The sequence below is a fragment of the Lampetra fluviatilis genome, chromosome 5 (assembly GCF_964198595.1).
Source record: "Lampetra fluviatilis chromosome 5, kcLamFluv1.1, whole genome shotgun sequence".
In the NCBI taxonomy this organism is placed as follows: domain Eukaryota; kingdom Metazoa; phylum Chordata; class Hyperoartia; order Petromyzontiformes; family Petromyzontidae; genus Lampetra; species Lampetra fluviatilis.
The window spans coordinates 15115826-15137319 of NC_136279.1; the positions used below are offsets into that span (position 1 = coordinate 15115826).

Here is a 21494-nt window from a genome sequence, read left to right on the forward strand (position 1 = left end):
CCGTGGTTTTGCTGCTGCGGAGTTCTTCCACAAGTGCAGTTTAACGTGACAGTCTCAGGGCCTTGTCTGAGCCTTTTAACTTTGCCGTTGAGCCGTGGTGCCAACTCAAGTGAAGTGGAGTCAGCTCGTGTTCTGGGTGCTGATTTCTACGTCGCAAGACGGCGTGAGATCGTGACCCCCTGGGTGCCTTCACCCAGCAGTGGATCGATCATCGCTGGTGATGGTGGTGCAGCGCAAGGCCGTAATTATAATATATATTTGGGGGGGACACATCCCCCCCCCCAATATTCAAATATGCTCAAAATGTCCCCCCCAATATATCGCTATAAAATAGATTTCTGTTTATATGATTGTGGTTATGGTTGTACTTTATTAATCCCCAATCTCTGCCGTTACATACAATGAAACAAGAAAAGGTAAAACAGAAAAAACAGGGCAATGTAATACAATATACTATTAGACATTATTGTAAAAAAAAGTCCATCCCATGTGTTAATGTATTTATTTATATTTTAGGCAGGAAATTCGTTTTCAAATTAACATTTTTTTCTGGGGGGGGGGGACCCCCAGACCCTCTGGAAGATTTGGTCCCCCCCCAATGTTGACTCCATGGCTACGGCCTTGGTGCAGCGTGTGGTTTAGTGCGCCGTAGGCTCGTCGAGTCGCGCACGGCGTGTGACGCGTCGTTTGTCCATGTGCGCGGCGCGTGCAGGCTGTGTGGGGGGCGGGCCCCCCCAACGCTCCACACGCACACGCACTCGCTCCTCGCAGTGTTCACCTCCGACTCCAGTGTGGAGGAGGCAGGGTTCAACGTGACGTACCACGCACACCACCCGGACACGCGTACGTCCCATGCACCACCATCACACTCATACCCAGAACACGATTGGGTTCTACTTGGACATCTTATTTTATACTTTTGTTTTATAATGCACAGTGTTGCCTTGATTGGACCGCGCAGTCTCTCTGAGTGTTTCTCAACTCCACTTCTCGTGACCCCCATCTCACCCCGCCACTGTACAGCTTTCCCTGATTACCAACCATCAGGTGCATGCAGTGCACTCAGCGGTTTTCATTTGCATGAACAATAAAAGATGGTTGATTCCGAAAGACAGCCGGCCGGGGTGTCACAGGGACTGGTGTTGAGACAGCCTGGTAGATATCATTAACTTGAGGCCAAGGCGTGCTCCGATTGTGTGGTTGCAAGGCATTGTTTCAAGATGCGCAAAGTACAAGAAGATTAGGGAACTGTCATGAACAAAAGTCTGTTGGACCCGCAGATTGTTTTTTTTTTATCGGTGCAAGCCGTCTTTCGGTGTGCCATCCCACCCGGAGAAAGTCAGCAGTGATTGTCATATAAAAAAAAGTGGCACCCACCATAAGAATGTGGAATTTCCCCCACCGGCCCAGGGCTCACAACAGATATGAGCACCGTCATAAATGTAAGAAGACATTTTGACCTGGATGATGTCTTCAAAAATGATTGATTAGTTCACTGCTGGATGAAGTTCTCCCCAAACTGCCACCATAACAATCCACCTAGCAGCTGTACACGAGCTGATTTAATCGTTCTATCTCTTTGGTGGACATCCCCTCAAATATACTGGTATATTTAAAATATATTTCTGTGCTTTTTGTTTTTATAAACACCGACGATTACACTTTGTTTTATTCTGTCATATAAATATTTCCAGCATCCTCAGGGATCCGAGAATGACAGGAATCCCGTGAACACGGAACGTTGGGCCAACATTGGCACAACATTGATCCAACGGTTCAATCCACATGGCAACGTTGGGGCAGTTGTTGCATGTTTACTGGGTATGTGTTCGCTTATAGCACTTGCACCAACAGTTTGTTAAAGGCTATACGGGGGTTCTTTGTCTTTGTGCTGCTGCTAGTGGAGTGCGCGCAGGATGAATGGGCATGCGACGTGGGACGCTGTCTCCTGCCGCAGTTCGTGTGCGACGGCGTCACGGACTGCGTGGACAGGAGCGACGAGGAAAACTGCAACGGCACCTTCCAGCTCGGTGACGGCAGCCACAACAACCACAACGATCCACGGCAACCACAACGATCTGTAGCAACCACAACAATCCACAGCAACCACGGCAACCACAGATGTTCTAATGTGGTATTGGCGTGCGGTTTGTGTATCGTGCATGTGGTCTGCTTGGCGCGTACCGTGTGTGCAGGTTGTGGAGGGGTGCTCACAGACTCTGAAGGCACCATCACGTCGCCTCTCTACCCAGAGCCATACCCCCCGTTACAGGTGCCGGGTGTGAGTGGCGTGCGCACGGGGTACGGTGTGCGCGGTGGGAAAAGAGGGGGAGCTCTTTCTGGAATTCCGCACTCTGTCTCATTTGTGTTGGTTGTCCAGTCTCTTTCATTTCATTACGGTGGGCGGCAGGGTGGCGCAGTGGTAACGTATGTGCCTCACGGCAATGATCACCTGGGTTTCGATTTCCAACTCGGCGCTCCTTTCTGTGTGGTGTTTGTATGTCCTCCGCCTGTTCTGCGTGGTTATCCTCTGGGTTCTCCAGTTCCCTCCCACAATAGCCATGAAAAAACGTACAATGTAACTCGTATTGGCCAAACATCCAAATGCTGAAAAAATGCCTGCGTATTACTCAAATGGAATGAGACATCGCAAACATCGGCGTCTACCGGCAGACCAATGCCGATTTGCAGGCCAGGTTCTATTCTTGCGTATGGTGGCAATATTTTCAGGAGCTCAATGACAATATCGGGGTCTGCCAGTCACGAGAGGGCTTCAGGAAGGAGTTTGGTAAGGTTTGCTATTCCTCCATTGAAGGAGCGCAGACTACAGAGGTTTCATATGTGGTCCATAGTTTGGGTGGCATGGCCACAGTCGCACTACTGTGGCTTGTCTTTAAATGTCTTGTCACCATGTGCCCACCGGGAGAACTGCCACTAGGGGATGCCCTTTCAAATGTGATTATGTAGAGCACTGCGAGAAGCCGTGTCAGAGGGCGCTATACTCTTAGGTTTTTTTCGGTAAAGTCACGTAGGTAAAAAATAAAATTAAAAATTACTAAAAGTAATAATAAAAAATAAATTTAAAAATCACGACGTTTCGGAGGCAACACAAGTCTCTGTCACCAGGTGGGACCGTCACAGCTGGATTTGCTGTATCAAGTGAGGCAAAGATTCCAAGATACAAGTTCTTCAATACAAGTTAAGGGGGGAGGAAGGAGTGGCTTATCTGAATGTGGTAGCCAATGAATGGAACGTATTGGGAGGGGGGGCGGGGCTGAAAGAGAGTGCATGTGGAACTGTTGGTGCACCTGTTGGTGCACATGCTAGAAGAGAACGAAAATGCCCATGTTGTTTTACCCAGTGTTGGTTGACAATCAAATACAAAAAGGAGAGTACTGTTAAGGCGCTATGTTAAACACAAATCACGATCGTGATGATTATAATTCATCTTCTTGGTTCTTTCGGTAAAGTCACGTAGAATGGAAATAACAAAATAATAAAAATAAAACATCATAAAATAATTCTTACGACGTTTCGGCCACAACGCAAGCAGCCGTCCTCAGGTGGAGAACAGGTCTGTCGAGGAGACAGAGTCTGAATGACGCTTTAAATCGAAATGATTATAATTGTTAATCGATGGATGGCCACGCCCGCGGGGCACGTGGCGCAGGTGTGCGTGTGGCGTATCGTGGTGCCCGAGGGGCTGGTGGTGGAGCTGCACGTGGAGGAGTTCCACCTGGAGCCCCACCCCCTGTGCCTGTACGATCACCTTGACGTGCTCGACTCACCACCCGCACGCACGCTCATCGGCCGGTAGGTGTGTGTGTGTGTGTGCATGCACATGATCATGGGGCACATTCGAAGCGAAGTTGTCAGAGGAGAAGGAGAAGGTGGCGTCGATAGCGTTATGGATTAGAGGAAACAGGCTATTTGTTGATAATTGGTTTTTTACCCTTTTATCTGGCAACAAAACTGACACCTTTTTTACGAGGAGTCATGTTTGTAAAGGTGTCAGTTTTGTCATGTTTGTAAATAAGGTGTCAGTTTTTTTGCCAGATAAAAGGGTAAAACACCAATTATCATATTTTTCTACTGGAAAATGAGGTTCCAATAAGGCTATTTGTTGTTTGATGTTTTACATATTTCCTTGTAAGGCCACATTGTTATTGACAAATGTGTTGAATTGTTGTTTATGATTGTGCACAACTGCCGACACTCACAAAATAATTTGTTCGAAGTTGGTCAAGTGTAACGGATGAGCGAGGAGTACGCCGTGATGAACGGGCAGATAACTGAAGTTGCTGGTGGAAGAGCAGGGGGGAAGCCGAAACAGAGATGGACGATACCACCAGGAGAGAGAGATAAATGTGGAGTAAATGTGGCAGTTGCTAAATTAAAGAGAATGGAAGAGGACGAGAAAAATTGTTCATGGGCCAGAGCAGAAATCGGTATCACCAAAGGTAGCACAACTTTATTAGTACCCATTTATTTATTTGGTTTATAAGAGTGAATTATTTGATAACTCACTCATTTCAAGTGGCTATCACATAATTCACTGTTATCAGGACATCACAGAAATACCCATATTTACAAAAACGATTGAGCATGGGTACACGTTGACCTTTCAAACTTTGAACCGTGTATTGCCCCCTGATTTCCACCATAACACCTGTGGGGCCGTGGTGATGACCTATTCAACCACTATCCAAACTCAATCCTGCTTAGTGTCCAAAATCTGATGAGATCGGGAGAATTCTGGGTGATGTGGTAATAGGTCCTTTTTTTGTACATACCACTGTATTCGTGAGTTTGTCTGTGTGCGTCTGTCCACGTGTTTGTGCGAATGTGCATGCAGGTTTTGTGGGTCCCATGTCCCACCTCATCTGATCTCCTCTGGTAACGAGCTGCTGGTCAGTTTCGTGTCCGATGAAGCGACGACGGCACCTGGATTCAGGGCAACCTACATCGCCGTCAACCAATCAGAGCGTGCGACACTCACACGAATGCAAGCACGCGAATGCAAGCACACGAATGCAAGCACGCGAATGCAAGCACACGAATGCAAGCACACGAATGCAAGCACACGAATGCAAGCACGCGAATGCAAGCACACTTACACAGGGGAGTTCATGCGGAGGTGCAGTCACGCAGCAGTTTGCACACTGCATGATGAACCCAGCCACCTGAGTTCAATTCCTGACCACAGCTAACACCAGTGGTGATATCTGAACTGGTTATGTGCCACTCCTAGTTTAATCCAGCCTTATATGAGAACCTGGTTTGGTATGCAAACATCAGCACTGGGGAGACGAAGGTAGCCTGGCATGGTGCTAGCAACATCACTCCTTGTGGTCTTCATAGGTGCTCACTAACCAGTTTCCCCAATAACGTATGTAAGCTAGACGGGGGATCTTTGTGTTTGTCTTTGTGTGTGTGCAGGTGGGTGTGCGGAGGATGAATTCAAGTGCTTTGCCCCAGTGGCATGCATTCCCATGGAGTGGGTGTGCGACGGTTGGTTTGACTGCGTGGACGGAAGTGATGAGAGAAACTGCACTGGATTGGACATCACACAAACCAACAACAGTGGTAGGACTCGCCACCAGCACAGACACACTAGCATAGTGAGCACCAGCACACGCTAACATTGACAATACCGTCACACACTACCATGGATGGACAGCACCAGCACAATACCATGGACAGCACGTAACCGTAATTTCATCATCGAATCACACAGAATACACCCAATCTCGGCAGCGAAGCAGCATTGAGCCTGGATAGTGATTGGATGGACATCTGTTGACATATTACTGGACATCTGTGAAAACGAGATTCATTGGTCATCGGATTCCTCCAGTCTGAATAAAGATTCAGATTCTGATGGGCGACCGCCATGCATGAAGCAAGTGTTGTCGGCTGCTGTGGGGCGATGTTGTAGGAAGCAAAGAGGAGTGCTCTCTGCCACGTCTCTGCTCCATGCCTTCGCCAATCCGCACTGACCAGCGTGGTGAAGTACGGTCAAATAACCCACGTGACTTGGGGAGGCTTTCATTCAGCAGTGGACCGATTACGGCTAATGACGGTGGTGATGGCGGTGGTAGTGTTACGTTTGGCATTGCGGGGTGTATGTTGGTGTGCACCGTGCAACGCAGTGAGTGTGCATGCTGAGCCACTGGGTGGGGTGGCGTGCAGGCTGTAACGGCGTGCTGTGCCGTTGTGGCTACAGATGTGGAGTGTGAAGGCGTGCGAGTGGAGATGTGTAGCGGACTCAGCTACAACCTCACGTCGTTTCCCAACGTCCTGCTCTCGCTGCCCGACCAAGACACAGCGGATGCGCTGCTGCAGCATTACAAGGTGCCCACTGTGCTGAATGCCACAACAAGCACTGCGCTCAGTTGTGTTTGTTTTGTTTAACCAAGTGAGAACTCAAGAGACAAGGATAAGTCTAATTTTGCACGAGTGACCTGGGGTAACCAAAATGTGTGTATGCATGTTGAACTTCTTTCACACCGTACGTAGCCAACAGTGCTAACCGAAGGTGCGGGGGAAGAACAACTAAACACAAAAAGCAGCAAAGAAATTATTGTTTAATCTACATGATTTAAAAGTGCATAGCTCCAGTGGCTTCCTAATATCGGAAGGAAGAGCATTCCAGACAGCTGCAAAATAAAAATGACATGAGAAATCAATTACTGCACAAACACACGTCAATATTAAATTAAGTTACATTTGCTGTAACGTCTGTTGGCTCAGTTAAATTACCGCGCTTGTAAAATATTCATAGTAAAATTAAATTCGAGAAAAGTTTCACGGAATTAATGTAATAGTTGTGTTATTTCATGATCATGGCTGCTGCTGATGAATGATGATGAATGGCACTGGGAAACCCAGATATGTCCCTTAAACTGGGGCTGCGACTGCTTGACCACACATCTGAGCCATGTTAAATAATTGACGTATTAAAGTTGAGATTCAAGTTAGTTCAAGTGTGGTGGCTTAACTCCAAGACCAGTTTACAATGCCCGGTTGTCTGGTAGTCCAGTCCCAGGGTGTGTGTTGCCTCAGGCTCAGTGATCTTCTGTTGCCAATGAAGCTGCTCCAAAACACGGGCAGCACATGTCTCACAAAGTCATAACGCACCACTCCCAAGCCAAACACCTCGCGTGTGCGTTGTGCGACCTTGAATTCAATTGAGCCGATGTCCAAATCACCTTCTGGAGAGTTGACCTTGGGTAGTACCTGGCTTGGCAACAACCTTCCATAGCACAGTTTGTTGATGGCTGCTACAGGGCATCGCTGTGAGCAGCAGAGGGCAGTGCATCAAGATCCATCGTCGTACTGTACTATGCTCCCACATCTATGTTCCCTACCTTCACCAACCGGCACTGACCAGCATGGTGAAGTATGTTCACATAGCCCCCCACGACTCGCACAGTGTGGGGAGATCCTCATCCGGGACAGGCAATCAGGACTGTGCGTTTTCAGTTTCATTTATTAGTTAGAGCCCTAAATTTCGATTTAAAGCTTTCGTGACTGCAGGGATTCATCTTCTTGATGAATCGGTAAAGTCACGTAGAAGGGAAGTAATAAAATAATAAAAATAAAACATAATAAAATAATTCTCACGACGTTTCGGCTACAACGCAAGCAGCCGTCTTCAGGTGAAAGCTTGGCAGTGTCTCATTCTTCACCTGAAGACGGCTGCTTGCGTTGTAGCCGAAACGTCGTGAGAATTATTTTATTATGTTTTATTTTTATTATTTTATTACTTCCCTTCTACGTGACTTTACCGAAAAAAACCAAGAAGGTAGAGCCCTGTGAGCCATTCGGCTCTTGAATCGGGTGCAACCGCAACAAACAAAAAACAAACACATGAACATCTTAAAGTGACTATGTGACTGCGTGACTGCATCGTGCACGACGTGGAGTCTCCTTGCGCTGCGTGCCGGCTGCAGGTGCTGACGGAGCTGGCGTGTTACCCGCACCTGCGCTTCTTGGTGTGCGCCGTGCTGGTGCCGGGCTGCGTTCCGGGAGAGGGCGTGCGGCCCCCGTGCCGCGAGGTGTGCGCCGAGGCGCTGGACGCCTGTGCCGATGCGATGCGAACTCTCAGCTTACCCTGGCCAATCAGTTGCGAGCTCTATCCCGAGGCCGCCCAGGGTGGCTGCACCCTGCCCTGAGTTTTGACCGCGCGACCTCTCAACCAGAACTCGAGAAATACGATGATGAACCTAACTCAGATTCCAGAGGAGCACATGACCAATATACAACCATGCCTAGAGTAATCTGAATCCATGTCCCCAAGCGCAAATTACGAAGGGCTCAATGTGTATGTTGCCAAGAATGTGCTTTTTTTTTAAAGCTATCAAATTTCTGGGAGGGTCAACCGGAACACATGGTGAGTTGGCAGTCACTCGTGACAACCCTGCCCACGATTGCACACTCAACCCCTAAACCCCATTCACAGAGCAGTGAGTGGCTTCGTACTCCTGATATTGGCCCAGCCTACTGCCAATTGGCCTCACCCACTCCTCACCCGCCCTGTGCCCGCACAAGGAGTCGAACACGAATGCATGAAAAACATTGTAAGTGGGATAAAAATGCTGATTTTCACAACATTTTCAGAACACTGGGACAGCCATCCTGAACACTGGGACTGACCAGGACATTTGGTAGCTTTGTCATAATTTTGGCCAGCAATGGGGAAACTATTGAATATTATTGATTTTTGGTGGTGTTTTAAAAAAAAGTAGTGAAGCTAGCTTGCACTCGACTGCGGACTTGTGTCATGAGGGTTGAACCATGCTGTCTTTGTGTTGTAAGTGGTGCTGCAGAACATTCGTGTTCTCAGAACCAACCCAGTTGTAATCAGATCTGTGCCAAACATGTGAAAATATAGGTAAGATAATCCATTGCAGGTTAGCAATGTTTTGATTAAATCTTTCAGAACATCATATTTTCCACGCTCTTTTCAGAATAGTACCGTGGGGCTGGTGTTTATTTTTTTTTATCAAAACAATTAGTGCACAGTTAATAATAAAACCAATTATTTGGCAATGCTGCTGGGTTGGCAGTGGTGGACCAGCACAATGAAGAACAAAACTCCACACATTCGTCATAAACACCGTGACCTTAAAATAAAAAAATGTATATAAAAGAGGTGACGTTTTGGGCAATGGCCCTTCTGGCAAGCAGAAGCAAAAACATACTATTTAGACTGGAGGAGGAATCCGACGAGCTATGAAGCTCTTTTTCACAAATGTCCAGTAGGGGCGAGTGCACAATACAAAAAAAGGTAAGCAAGTCATCGAATATAAATAAATAGATACAAAAAAAAAGTACTGTATAATAGTCGGATTTTTCAACACAATGCAAGAGTGGGCAAAGCATTACATCCCATTTCTGGGGCCACACAGCGGCTGCTCCATTTTTATGTGCTGTGAAGAAGGGCTATTGCCCGAAACGTCGCCGATTATATATAATTAAGACCACAGCATTGTTGACGATTCTATTGAGATAATAAGAAACATGGGCATAAATGCATTTCATCGTATGCTATCCACTTTGATAAGGGCTATATTTGTAAGCGCTTTGGTTAACTTGTTAATGTCACTGGTATCGGTTGTCTGAACTACAATCTCATATCTGCCTTAATTTGAGAGGAGCATGGTGTCAAAAAGTAGTGAAATATTATTGCTGAGGTTTGTTTTTTAATCAGATGTAACTGGTTTGATTGCTGATGTGCTGGCAGACATTACTTTCACGTAGCGAATGGTATTTTTTAGAGTGTGAATTTGCATTTATATTTTTATATCACCTTTTCAAGTTTACTGTACGTACAGTGCTATCGTAATTTCACCGCTATGTTTTCCACTAGTCATGAGTTTTCTATATGATGCACACTGCTTCAACTATAGCGATGAGTTGTGGATTTAACATTTCTGGAATTTCTGGAATTATTAAGGACGATTTAGAATATTTTTTTTCCAGATTTTCGGAACACTTACATTTCATGCATATGTAACGTGTCTTTGTGTTAACAGGGTGCGCTTTGATGTCACACAGCATCTTAGCACATTGCTGGCTGTGATGTCACAAGATGTGCTGTCATAGAGCACAGAGCATGCTGCGATGTCATAAAGCACAAAGGACGATGTGATGTCTCAGCGTGTAGCACTCTGCGATGTAACAGACAACTCATGCTGTGATGTTACAGACAACATCCTGTGATGCCACAGAGGACAGATCATACTATGGTGTCACAGAGCAGATTGCAAGTTGGGGATATCACGGTGCATATAACGTTTTGTGATGTCACAGAGCAATCTGAGAAGCCCAAAAGCACTGAGCACGGTGTATAGTCACAGTACAGCAATAATGCTGTGATGTCAGGTTTTCCATTAACTATGTTATTAAAATCAATTTGCCGTTTATTCGAATTAAAGCAACGTAGAAAATCAGCTCAGATGAAAATGCGTTCTGCTCTGTACACCCTTTGTAACGAACGTGTCCTGCTCGTGCACAACACGTTTCAGTCATTCAATAAATCGTTTTAACCACTTATGCATTTCCGACGCAGTGTTATGCTTTTTATAATTCAGAATAAGCTATATATGACCATACTATTTGGGTCTTTCGGTAAAGTCACGTAGATAGAAAAATAATAAAAAAAAATCACGACGTTTCGATCGCAACACAAGCCATCGTCTTCAGGTGAAAAAATACAGCAGGCGGACTGCTGAGGTAGGAAGAAACGAAAGCGAGAGAGCTGCTGCAGCCAAAGGTTATATAGGTTTCAGATGGGTACAACCCAAGGCTAAGTGGGCGGGGCTCGAGATGGAATTTGCAAGTAAATGTAAGATCGCAAAGCTAGGTATATCTCGGTTATTGTGTTGCTAGAGATTAACATGTCAATCTGTTAATGTAACCCCACGGTTACTGTGCTTAAAAAGCCATTGTATTGCTCAAGATTAGAAATTAGCATGTCAATGTGAGACGGCTTCCGCAACAGCGGCTGTGTTAATGAGACATTCAGCCTATTAAACAACGAGCGCCACCACCGTGTCGAGGAAAAGGGAGCAGCAGCTATGTTAGTGAGACATTTAGCCTGTTAATGTAAAGACATTTAACAAGGTAATGTAACTCAAAGAGTCGGAAATAACTGCTAACATAGGCAGATAAAATGGAAGCATCACAGCCAGTTGTGACTTTACCTGGTTAATAACGTCCTTCCAATGATGCTCAGTTTGTACCCATTTTCTCGGTTGAAATTGTGTCTGTTTATATATCTGGATTGCTTCATGAACAAATCTTTGTTGATAGCCAGTGGGTTTGCATAGTACCTTCGTCTTGGAGAAATCAATTTCGTGTGAGCCCACAGCGTTAAAACAATGATCAGCCACGGCAAAGGTGTTGGTCCTACCGTGTTTCAGATCCGCCTTGTGTTCGCGAACACGGTCCGAGAAATGTCGCTTAGTTTCCCCAATGTAACTAGCGTACTGCCGCAGGCACAACTTAGTTTGTAGACACCAGGGAATTGCTGGTCAGGGATCACATCCTTCACAGATGGGAACAGATCACGAATTTCATGTACTGTGTTGAATCGGACCTGAATCTTGTGCTTGCTCATGATTTTGAAAATCTTTTTGGTGACCCCTGAAACATCGTGATCGAAACGTCGTGATTTTGTATTATTTTATCATTTTTCTACCTACGTGACTTTACCGAAAGACCCAAAGAGTATGAATTCCTGGAGTCACGGAAGCTTTAAGTCTAGATTTATATATTACCAATTTTATTCAATTATAGGCAGAGCGTAATTTCTCATATTTCGCGGGCGCCCCCCAACTCCCATCCTCCTCGGACCCCACCCTCACCGAGACACATTTTCTGTAACTCAGCCCCGGACAGCTTGAACGATTTAATTAAGCACTGAATATCGGTGCAATTAGGATGCTATTAAAAAAAAGGATGATTTTGCATTGCTCCTGCGTTGGCAGTGGTGCACAAGCATAATTAAGAAAAAAAACTCAACATATTCGTCTATAAAACTGTAGCCTTACAATGCAAAATATAAATAGGTGACGTTTCAAGCAGTACCCCTTCTTGTATGTGCTAAGAAAGGCAATAGCCCAAAACGTCACCTACTATATGGACATATCGGCGGGACACTGGTGCAGCATAAAACAGCAGTCCTCACAAAAAAATTCTGACGATGTCGCTGTTGCCCTTGAGTGAGCAGCAGACTCCATCAGAAAGGTTGCCTTCGATTCAGCAGCTACTTTTCCTTTCGAACGTGTTACACCACTCAATCTTTTGATGCCACCGTCTGCCAAGAAATGATTTCGGAAATGCATCGAGGAACCGTCCGACAAAGTCTAGGTCCCGAGTTAAATCTGTCTTTGGAACACGGAGTCAATCGTCATCAGCCTGGGTGCTATACGGAAAACGACTTTGAAGCTTTGTGTTCAACGGCTCATAAACGTTCCTCATCCTAGTGCCTCGGCATGACGAACTGATTTTGTCGCAACCCGCAATATTTTGACCGGGTTTGCGAATCGCTGGAAAATAAATGATGATTGCGAAAAATGTGCCTTTTTTATACAGCGCACCGGTGTACGTTCAAATTTTGTTTTCATTTTAAGGCCACGTTATTATTGACGAATGTGTTGATTTATTTTTATAATAAAAAAAAACACATAACTGCATCATGGGACCTCCTTTGCTAGTAGAAAAATATAAGATTAGGGTTTTCCCCTTTTTTCTGGCAACACAACTGAAACCTTTTTTTTACAAGGAATCATGTCTGCATTAATCACAATACTTGTGGTCAGAATGCAAACAAAAAACATACTCTGATAATATATGCATTGTCCTCGAAAGTGATTGGTCCGCACCAGAAACAGCTTTCTTTTGAGCCTCATCTCAAACAGTGTTAGACCAGAGGACGCCAAAAGGCGTACAGCTCAAAGACAAAGTTCAAAGTTCATTTATTAGGTATAGCCCTGTGAGCCATTCGGCTCTTGAATCGGGTGCAACCGCAACAAACAAAAACATGAACAAGAAAACATCGTAAAGTGACTATGTGCAAACTGAAAATCCAAGAAAAAACAGCAAAATATTGCAGAAAAAATCACCGTACACCAAAGACACCGTACACCAAAGACAATGCCATATCAGAGTAATGAGAGCTTGGGGTGAGCATCTACATCATGGGACCTCCTTCGCCAGTACCAAAATATAATAGATTTTTCCCCTTTTTTCTGGCAACAAAACGTAAACCTTTTTTTTTACGAAGAATCATGTCTGCATTAATCACAATACTTGTGGTCAAAATGCAAACAAAAAACATGCTCTGATAATGTATGCATTGTCTTTGAAACTGATTGGTCCACACCAGAGACAGCTTTCTTTTGAGCCTCGTCTCAAACGGTGTTATACCAGAGGATGCCAAAAGGCGTACAGCCCAAAGACAATGCACTATTATTCTGGTACTGGCAAAGGAGGTCCCATGATGAAGATAAAACCTATTCTTGTTTGTCATCAATTATGTCGAACTTCTTTCGCACTGTACGTAGCCAACCGTGCTTTTATTTAGTTACCTACATTATATTATAGTTTTGTTCTTTCAACCAATCATCATAAGCCTGTTTGACCAAACCAGCAGTGGATAGACCACGGCTCGTGGTTGCCGACTGTGCAGCCCCCGCCCAGCGGTGACGTCACCGCTCCCCTCCCCCTTTACCCCTCCCCCTTTAACCCCTCCGCTCCCCCATTTACCCCTCCCCTCCCCCATTAACCCCTCCCCTCCCCCATTAACCCCTCCCCTCCCCCTTTAACCCCTCCCCTCCCCCATTAACCCCTCCCCTCTCCCATTAACCCCTCCCCTCCCCCATTTACCCCTCCCCTCCCCCATTAACCCCTCCCCTCCCCTATTAACCCCTCCCCTCCCCCTTTAACCCCTCCCCTCCCCCATTAACCCCTCCCCTCCCCCATTAACCCCTCCCCTCCCCCTTTAACCCCTCCCCTCCCCACCGTCTCCACCAATAGGACCGCGCCTTGCTCTGGCCCGCGAGCGAGGGCGCCCGGCGCGCGCGTCACGTGGCGCGTCGCGCGGCCAATCGGAGGCGGCGTCTCCGCGGCGCAGGCGACCCGCAGGAGGAGGCGAAATCCGGGCGGGATCCGAGTGCGGATCGCGGCTCTTGAGGTGCTCGCGGCGCCGGGGCCGAGACCCCGGGGCGACCCGGCTCGCAGGGCCCGCGGGGTCCGCGGGAACGGGGCGGAGGGGGCCGGGCGGGTCGCGGGGCCGCGGGGAGCCCGGAGGAGGCCGCTCCCGTGCGGCGCGGGTGGGGTCCGCCCGCCATCGCTTGGCCCGGCCCGGGGCGCGTGGGGGGGGGGCTTCAGCGCTTTGTAGGCGGACTCACCGGCTCCGGATTAGCGCATTGAGTGCACGCCAAGCACCAGTGAAGTTCCATGCATAAGCTCGTGCATAGATCTTCACGCGTAGTGCATGCCGAACTCCGCGTACGTGCATCCAAAAGCATGCGATCTCCGCTTAAGCGCGCGTTGTGCATGCCGAACTCCGCTTAAGTGCATATATGTGCATCATGTTACACACACGTGTGTGTTCGAGCATCGGTAAAGCACGTACCTGGATCAGGGCTCCGCATTAGTGCATAGATGTAGTGGCTGTGAGCTCCGGTTAAGCGCACAGTGAGTTGTGGAGCCTCGTTTAAGTGAAAATGTGGGCACTGGGATTCGTTGCTTTTTGAGATATTCGTAAATACAGTGAAGCCCCTAAAAAACCCAAATATGGGACTGCTAAATAATGCGTAAGCTTCGTTAAATCATTTGCAGAAATTTGCAAATTTTTTGTGAGTTTTAAGTCGCACGCACGAATTGTAAAACCCACGAAAACTGCTGATTTGAATGAATGCATTCACCTTATATTTGCACGGATGCATTTGTATTCACGGGGTTACGATCACAGGGGGTCAACAAACTTGAGTCAGGATACATTACCACACGAGAGAAGCAGTGACAAATGCTACTATTTTTCGATTTAAAGCTTTCGTGACTGCAGGGATTCATCTTCTTGGTTCTTTCGGTAAAGTCACGTATAAGGAAAGTAATAAAATAATAAAAATAAAACATAAAATAATTCTCACGGAAAGAACCACGAAGATAAATGCTGCTATTGTTTTCGCCTCTTTTCTATAATAAAGACTGATTTATACTTTCAAATGTTGTTTTATCTGACATGCATCAATATAAAAACAAAGTGGATTAGCCACTCGAGAGAGAGCTTGAACTAATTTGAGAACACAAACCTGAACGGCTTTTTCATTTGCACCCCGGTTTATCAGTGATGAAGATAAAGATAAATTGTTGGGAATGGGACCGCATAAAAAATGTGACAGGTCCAGCCAGCGTTCCGCTCCCTCTGTTTTTGGCCATCAATTACACAATTCTGAAGCTTGCATATTATCGTAAATGGTGGTCCGCAGTTATGCCAGCAATTGTCATTCCCTTGTTTAATGAGCTTATAATAAATAGTACAGTATAGCAGGTTTACTTTGGCTCTTTGCTTTGTTAATGTTTATTGTCTCATGAAAAGTCTGAGGTTCCTGAGCCAATGCCTTTGTAGGCGTATGGGTATGATCGATGTCATGGGTTGGGGCTTGAACTCCCAAGTTAATTGAGCTTGATCTTGAATTCATCGACGATTTGAATGTTTTGTGCACAATAAAGGACTATGTATTGTCTAAGGGTAATTATTTTGCTTTTTAATTTGTTGCTACCCAAACCATGGCCACACCAAGTCAATCACAGCCACATACACTGGTTTATTACATTATAATCATGTTTACAAAATTTCCACAATCGTTATGAAGTGTCACATCTTCACAACTATGCTATAATGGTACTCCAAAAGAAATATTTCGTGAGGGGCGATGTTTCAGGCAATGACCCATCTATGTTTTACAAACAACACCTATTATATATTTTTTTTATTTTAAGGCTGTGTTATTGATAAATATGTTGACTTTTAAAAAATTATATAATGGTAAAATTGCATTTTTGATGATTACGACAACCACACCGACCTTGCAAAAACCACACCATAATTTATCCGTTTGATGTGTTTGTGCCCTCAGGCAGCCAGGCATCATGGCCGAGCCTGGTCCAGAGGATTTGGAGCTCATATGTACGTGATGACAACTTCTTCAACACTGCCATCACTAAAGTCTCTGGCTACAAGCAGAGTCGAAAACTACGTTTACATACTTCACATAAAAATAACCCGTTAATTCACTGGACTTGTCCCAAAAGTCGCTTACGGGTATACTGGAATGTGTTTGTGTGTTTACCTGCCTACAGGGTGTGATGAGTGCGGTGAATATCATGACACAGAGTGTCCTGAGAGGGGGCCGCTGCAGGTCATCACCACAGCCACCACGCGCGCACGGTACGCACACGTCCCGCAGGTTTTCATTAAACAATCTCATTCTTAAACAAATATATAGGTCGACGTGTTTTTTACATATATTGTGTGCGTCATTTTCTTGGTATGGTCGTGAAAGATGTGACGGGGGTAGGAGGAGGATGGTGGGTGGCAAAAGTGGCGGCCAGCAGTGACGTGTGGGTGATAGAATGATTATTGTGTGTGTGCGTTTTTGGGGTATGGAGTAAGCTAGGGTTCAAAAGTGTTCTCATGCATGAGCTCTGTCCGTCTGTCTAGCTTTGTGACATGGGGTCACAGTTCTCCAATAAAAATTACGTTTTAGGATGAAGTTGCGTTATAATTAATGACTTACTGAAGAGAAAACTCTGACAGATTGATCAAAAGGTTACCCAAAACTCGGCAATAACAAATCCAGAAACAATGGTAAGCGTCTCTGTCCTGGCAATGAATTATGGCGCACACATTCCGGTGACGAAGTGCTGTGGATGGAGACTATGTTGAGATGTAGATAAGTTGCCACGATCCTGGAATTATCTCTTTTCTATGTGCAAAGTCCAGGAAAGATTCGAACCACCCTCGTTTAAGCAACGTTGATTCTTTCTGTCAGTCACAGCTTGACTTGAGTAGAATCCACGGACTCGTGAGATTGATTTTTACACGAATATGAATGATCTTTGATCAAGATAAAAAAAGATTGATATCTTCTCAACTCGTTCTGGAGCCCCCTTTGCAACAACCCTCACCGACCAGCGTGGTGAGGCAATAATCGAACGATCTCCAAGAAGAATGTAATGTGGGGACATCTTCGTTAAACAGCAGATTAACAAAAGCCTGAAAATTATATTTATTTTACTAACCCGGTGGACAATTTCTCTCCAATCGCCATCTACAGATTCACATTACCATAACATCACCAGATATCTCTTAAACGTCTTGCGTCAAGACGTTCATGTGTGCAATCATCACAACATTTCACGTGTCACCCTGGACAACCTTTAACTTATGCTCAGTGCTACCCCCTTCAGTGTCTGGCCAGAGCATGCTAGCCCATAGGCAAGAGTGTTTGTATTTCATAGTGCATTAATAATGGATGTGAGCCCATGTTCTACATAATGCATTATAGGGATCTGCATTGTCTTGTATTGGCTGGTCTTCAAGATCTGCTTCCTGTACTCTTAGTGAACTTATACAAGACCCTATTCAAGAAGACACTTGCGTATTTTGTAACGTTCGAAGTAAAACAACAGCGGCTACCAATAGCTGTTGTCTCAATTACATAAAGGAACACTGCAATGCGATGGCTGTTATTGTAGCCATGATGGCAGTTGAGTGTCGTGGTCCAACTTTCCCAGATCTCGTGGCTCATGAAAAAAAAATTTGCTTTTCAAATGTCATACCAAACAATTGGTGATTTTCTCGTAGATAAACTCACGCCCATTGTAGGAACATGACATTTCCAGCACTGGCTTAGAGCCGAGCATTGCCCAAGTCTCATTTGAGTGGACATTTACACGAACGAGGTTTGGTATTTAATGCAACGTGCCGCGTGCAGAGCAATATCCTATGGGAGTGCATAGAGTGGTTATATGTGTAGCACATGTTTCAAGGGTATTTCATTTAACCATGTGAAAACTCAAGAGACCAGCATAACCTTATTTACAAGAGCGACCTGGGGCATTAGTCTGCAAGTAGGGGGCAATGATTGCTATGTGTAATCCCAATTGAGTAATTTGTGGATACTTTTTGAACTTGCCAAATTTCGACCCTGATGCCAGCACCCAATTGCCTACTCTTGACAATGACGTCGGGGAATATTTTTACGTCCACTGTGAAGCCAGACGGTGCGTAGTATTATTCTGGCTACTACACTCACTGTCATAAGTCATGGCGTACACTGCATTGAAACCGTGAACCTCTGCAACAAGCCGCGAATGCGCTATGGCTGGGCCAAGTTACCAGCCATCATGTGAGTTCATGTGACGCGGTGTATTTTGTGCGGTGTGCAGTGCGACCCTGCCACCGTCCCTGGAGATGCGTGGGTGCACGCGTGGCGGCGAGGGCGTGTTCTGTCGCATTGCGCTGCTCAAGCGCACACAGTTTGGACCCCTGGAGGCGCCACGCACACCCCACACACCTCCGCCCCGTGCTGATGGGGTGCATACCATGCCACTCAAGGTAAGCACACCTCGTTTGGCACACCACGCAACACGCGCGATCCATAAAATGCATTGCACAAGGAATGCAAATATTTATTGATACAAATCTTCGTGCACTCACAATTCGTACGTCATATAGTTTGCGTGAGAATCTGTTGCTGTGCGTTTCATCCATATACATCGCAATGGAATTTGAAAGCTTCGCAATATTGAGTGTGGATAGTGCTTGGAGTGATGACAACCGTGCTTGCAACAATAAATATAAATAAGCAGACAATGCACCTCCTTACCATAATTTACCTCTTGGCATAAAAAACTATATTTTATTTACAAATTGTATTTGTAATATGGCCTTCTGAGAGTGCAATTTACAACCATGCTTATTTGGGCACCCACCATGCATGAAAGAGGTGTTGCAGGCTCGTGCAGGGCAATGGTTGTGAGCAGAGGGCAGTACAGAAAATAGTATTGTTGTACTGTACTCCACTCCAATATCTATGCTCCCCACCTTCCCCAACTGACATTGGCCAGTTTTGTGAAGTCTGGTAACATAACTCCTGTGACCGACATGGCATGGGGATGCCCTCATCCGGCAGTGGGTGGACAAACGGGGCTTGTTGTACATGCACGCGGCATTAGGGTGCAGCACATTCCCATTCAGCATCAGAATCTTTTACTTAGACTGGAGGAATCTGATGAGCTATGATGCTCTTTTTCACACATGTCTAGTATGGGCGGGGTAGCAAGTTACAACAGCAAACAATACAAAACACGATAGGAGTGCAACATTTTGAAAAAGGTAAGCAAATCACGAAATAACCAATTAATTATATAAATCTGATTTATCATGCTTGGGCAAGGCAGCAAAAACAACAACCAAACAGTCACAGACCACACCAATATAACACAATCCCTCAATAAAGTGGAACATTAACATTGAACTATCGATACACTCACTCCACCGCTGAGAGTAATTTTCATCAGATGACAAACTTAAAAAATGTAATTCTTACAACTGGAATTTAGCCAAATTAAGTGCCGAATCAAATTTATTGTTGAAGGCATTGTGTGCAGTCATTCATGACCGAGTTGAGGCCATCATCAACTCACTCTGCTTGAGAACCCGGTTTTACCACAGGTGGCGGCTTCCTGAATTTCAACCAAGGATCTCATTGGAGCCAGCTCAGCGAGCGTTCTGACTCCTTGACCCACCCGGCCACCTGATGGAAGGTGAGCACGTCTAAGCGTCTCCATCACACTTGTTGTGTGCAGGTGTTCTCCAAGGAAGGAGTGGTGAACCTGGACATGCAGGATGAGTCGCTGTGTAACTGGATGATCCTGGTGAGGCCGGCGACCCAGCACCACCATCAGAACCTCACCGCCTACCAGTACAACCACGACATTTACTTCACCACGTCACAGGTACGATGTCGGTCGCCTTCAGTATAACATGTAGGACATATTTACATTGAGCTTCCGTGTGTATATGTATTGATTTATATCGTTGTACGTTGGAAATATGCATGTGTAAGTTCACGTAATGTATAACATGTTAAGTCTGTCAACCCATCATAAGGTGGCCGATTGTGTTATACTGTATTCTTTGGATTATAAGACGCTCTGGAAAATAAGACGCACCCCAAACGTGTGCCTGGCGTCTATAGAGTTATACAAATCTGGTCACACACACCCACACAACTACCACACCGTAAAACAGTTGCTTTAAAATACAAGGGGAAAAAGGGCATCTTATAATTTGGAGAAAACGGTTACATTTTATGCAGATGTTACTGTTGCCATGGCAATGCCTGAGCTGTGAAAAATAAATAACGACCATAATTATGTTATTGTCCAATTGAGAAGCGAAAATAGGTTGTCTTTGCTCCTGTGTTTGTTCAGTTTGTCTCTTCCGTTCACTATTTGTGGCGTGTGCACTTCTGACATATGTTTTATTATGCTTTCTTGCATGTGTAATTTATGGAATTATATTGTGACGCTTTATATAACCTGTCTGCGACCTCTACAAAATCGTAAACATTTTTTTTGGTTTTAGAGTGCAACACACCTGGCACAGGTGCCTTGGTAGCATTACCAGCATGGGCAGAGAATGACACTCATGTGTTTTTGTGGTTATTGCAATTTGTAAAAATGTCTAATCTTGTTGGCTCTGGCTGACACCAGTGGCACTTGTGTTTTTGTGGTTATTGTCACTTGTAAGCATATTTAATATTTTTGGCTCTGGCTGATGTGATGTGCCAGGACATCCCGGCTGGCACGGAGTTGAGGGTGTGGTACGCCGCATTCTATGCCAAGAAGATGAGCATGCACACCCTTCGTCCCCGCGGTGCGCACAACCCACCCACACGTGTGACACCAACGCACCCTGGGACTGCCTTTCCAACAGGTGGCCGAGTGGCTCAGAGCCCCTGGCATCTATGTCAGTGCACCTCAGCCAACACTTCGGCAATCCTGGGTTCCAATCCGGGATCCAGCCATCTGAGAATGAGGTTATAATTGCGTTAGTTTTGACGGTCTCAGGCTTGTCGCGCGTGTACGTGCACAACCCTTTTGTCAATTCGCTGCCAGATGGGAGCCCCACCCCAAGCTGTGCGGGTCGCAGGGGCTGTTTGACTGTCCTCTACGCTGGTCAGTGCGCATTGGTGAAGGCGGGCAGCACAAATGTTGAAGTACTGGACAGTACATCATTGTATTTTGCTGCGCTGTCTTCTGCTGAACGTGTCAGCAATGGCTGCACAATAAGTGCACTACATTTATTTGTTTCCTAAATTTGGTATATTTTAGCTCTGAGTACAAGCAAGGCCCATGGGTCCTAGTTCTATATTAAACATAACACAAAGTAATCATCATTAAGTGTC

General features: G+C 45.6%; 2 protein-coding genes across 3 annotated transcripts in view; both read left to right on the forward strand.

Moving 5' to 3' along the window:
• The window catches only part of MFRP (membrane frizzled-related protein), a 30580-nt gene extending 20074 nt beyond the window's left edge, over positions 1–10506 (forward strand). The window contains exons 7-14 of the mRNA XM_078856907.1: positions 713–843; positions 1902–2030; positions 2196–2272; positions 3671–3813; positions 4856–4986; positions 5440–5586; positions 6227–6354; positions 7956–10506. Of these exons, the coding sequence (XP_078713033.1) occupies positions 713–843; positions 1902–2030; positions 2196–2272; positions 3671–3813; positions 4856–4986; positions 5440–5586; positions 6227–6354; positions 7956–8177 (1108 nt within the window). The 3' untranslated portion in view covers positions 8178–10506. The remainder of the gene's footprint in view (positions 1–712; positions 844–1901; positions 2031–2195; positions 2273–3670; positions 3814–4855; positions 4987–5439; positions 5587–6226; positions 6355–7955) is intronic.
• Positions 10507–14132: 3626 nt separating this feature from the next.
• PRDM15 (PR/SET domain 15) overlaps positions 14133–21494 on the forward strand; it is a 29745-nt gene continuing 22383 nt past the window's right edge. For both annotated transcript variants that reach the window (XM_078856908.1, XM_078856909.1), the window contains exons 1-6: positions 14133–14203; positions 16155–16204; positions 16378–16465; positions 18469–18637; positions 19891–20040; positions 20878–20962. In XM_078856908.1, coding sequence (XP_078713034.1) covers positions 16168–16204; positions 16378–16465; positions 18469–18637; positions 19891–20040; positions 20878–20962 — 529 coding nt within the window. In that variant the 5' untranslated portion in view covers positions 14133–14203; positions 16155–16167. The remainder of the gene's footprint in view (positions 14204–16154; positions 16205–16377; positions 16466–18468; positions 18638–19890; positions 20041–20877; positions 20963–21494) is intronic.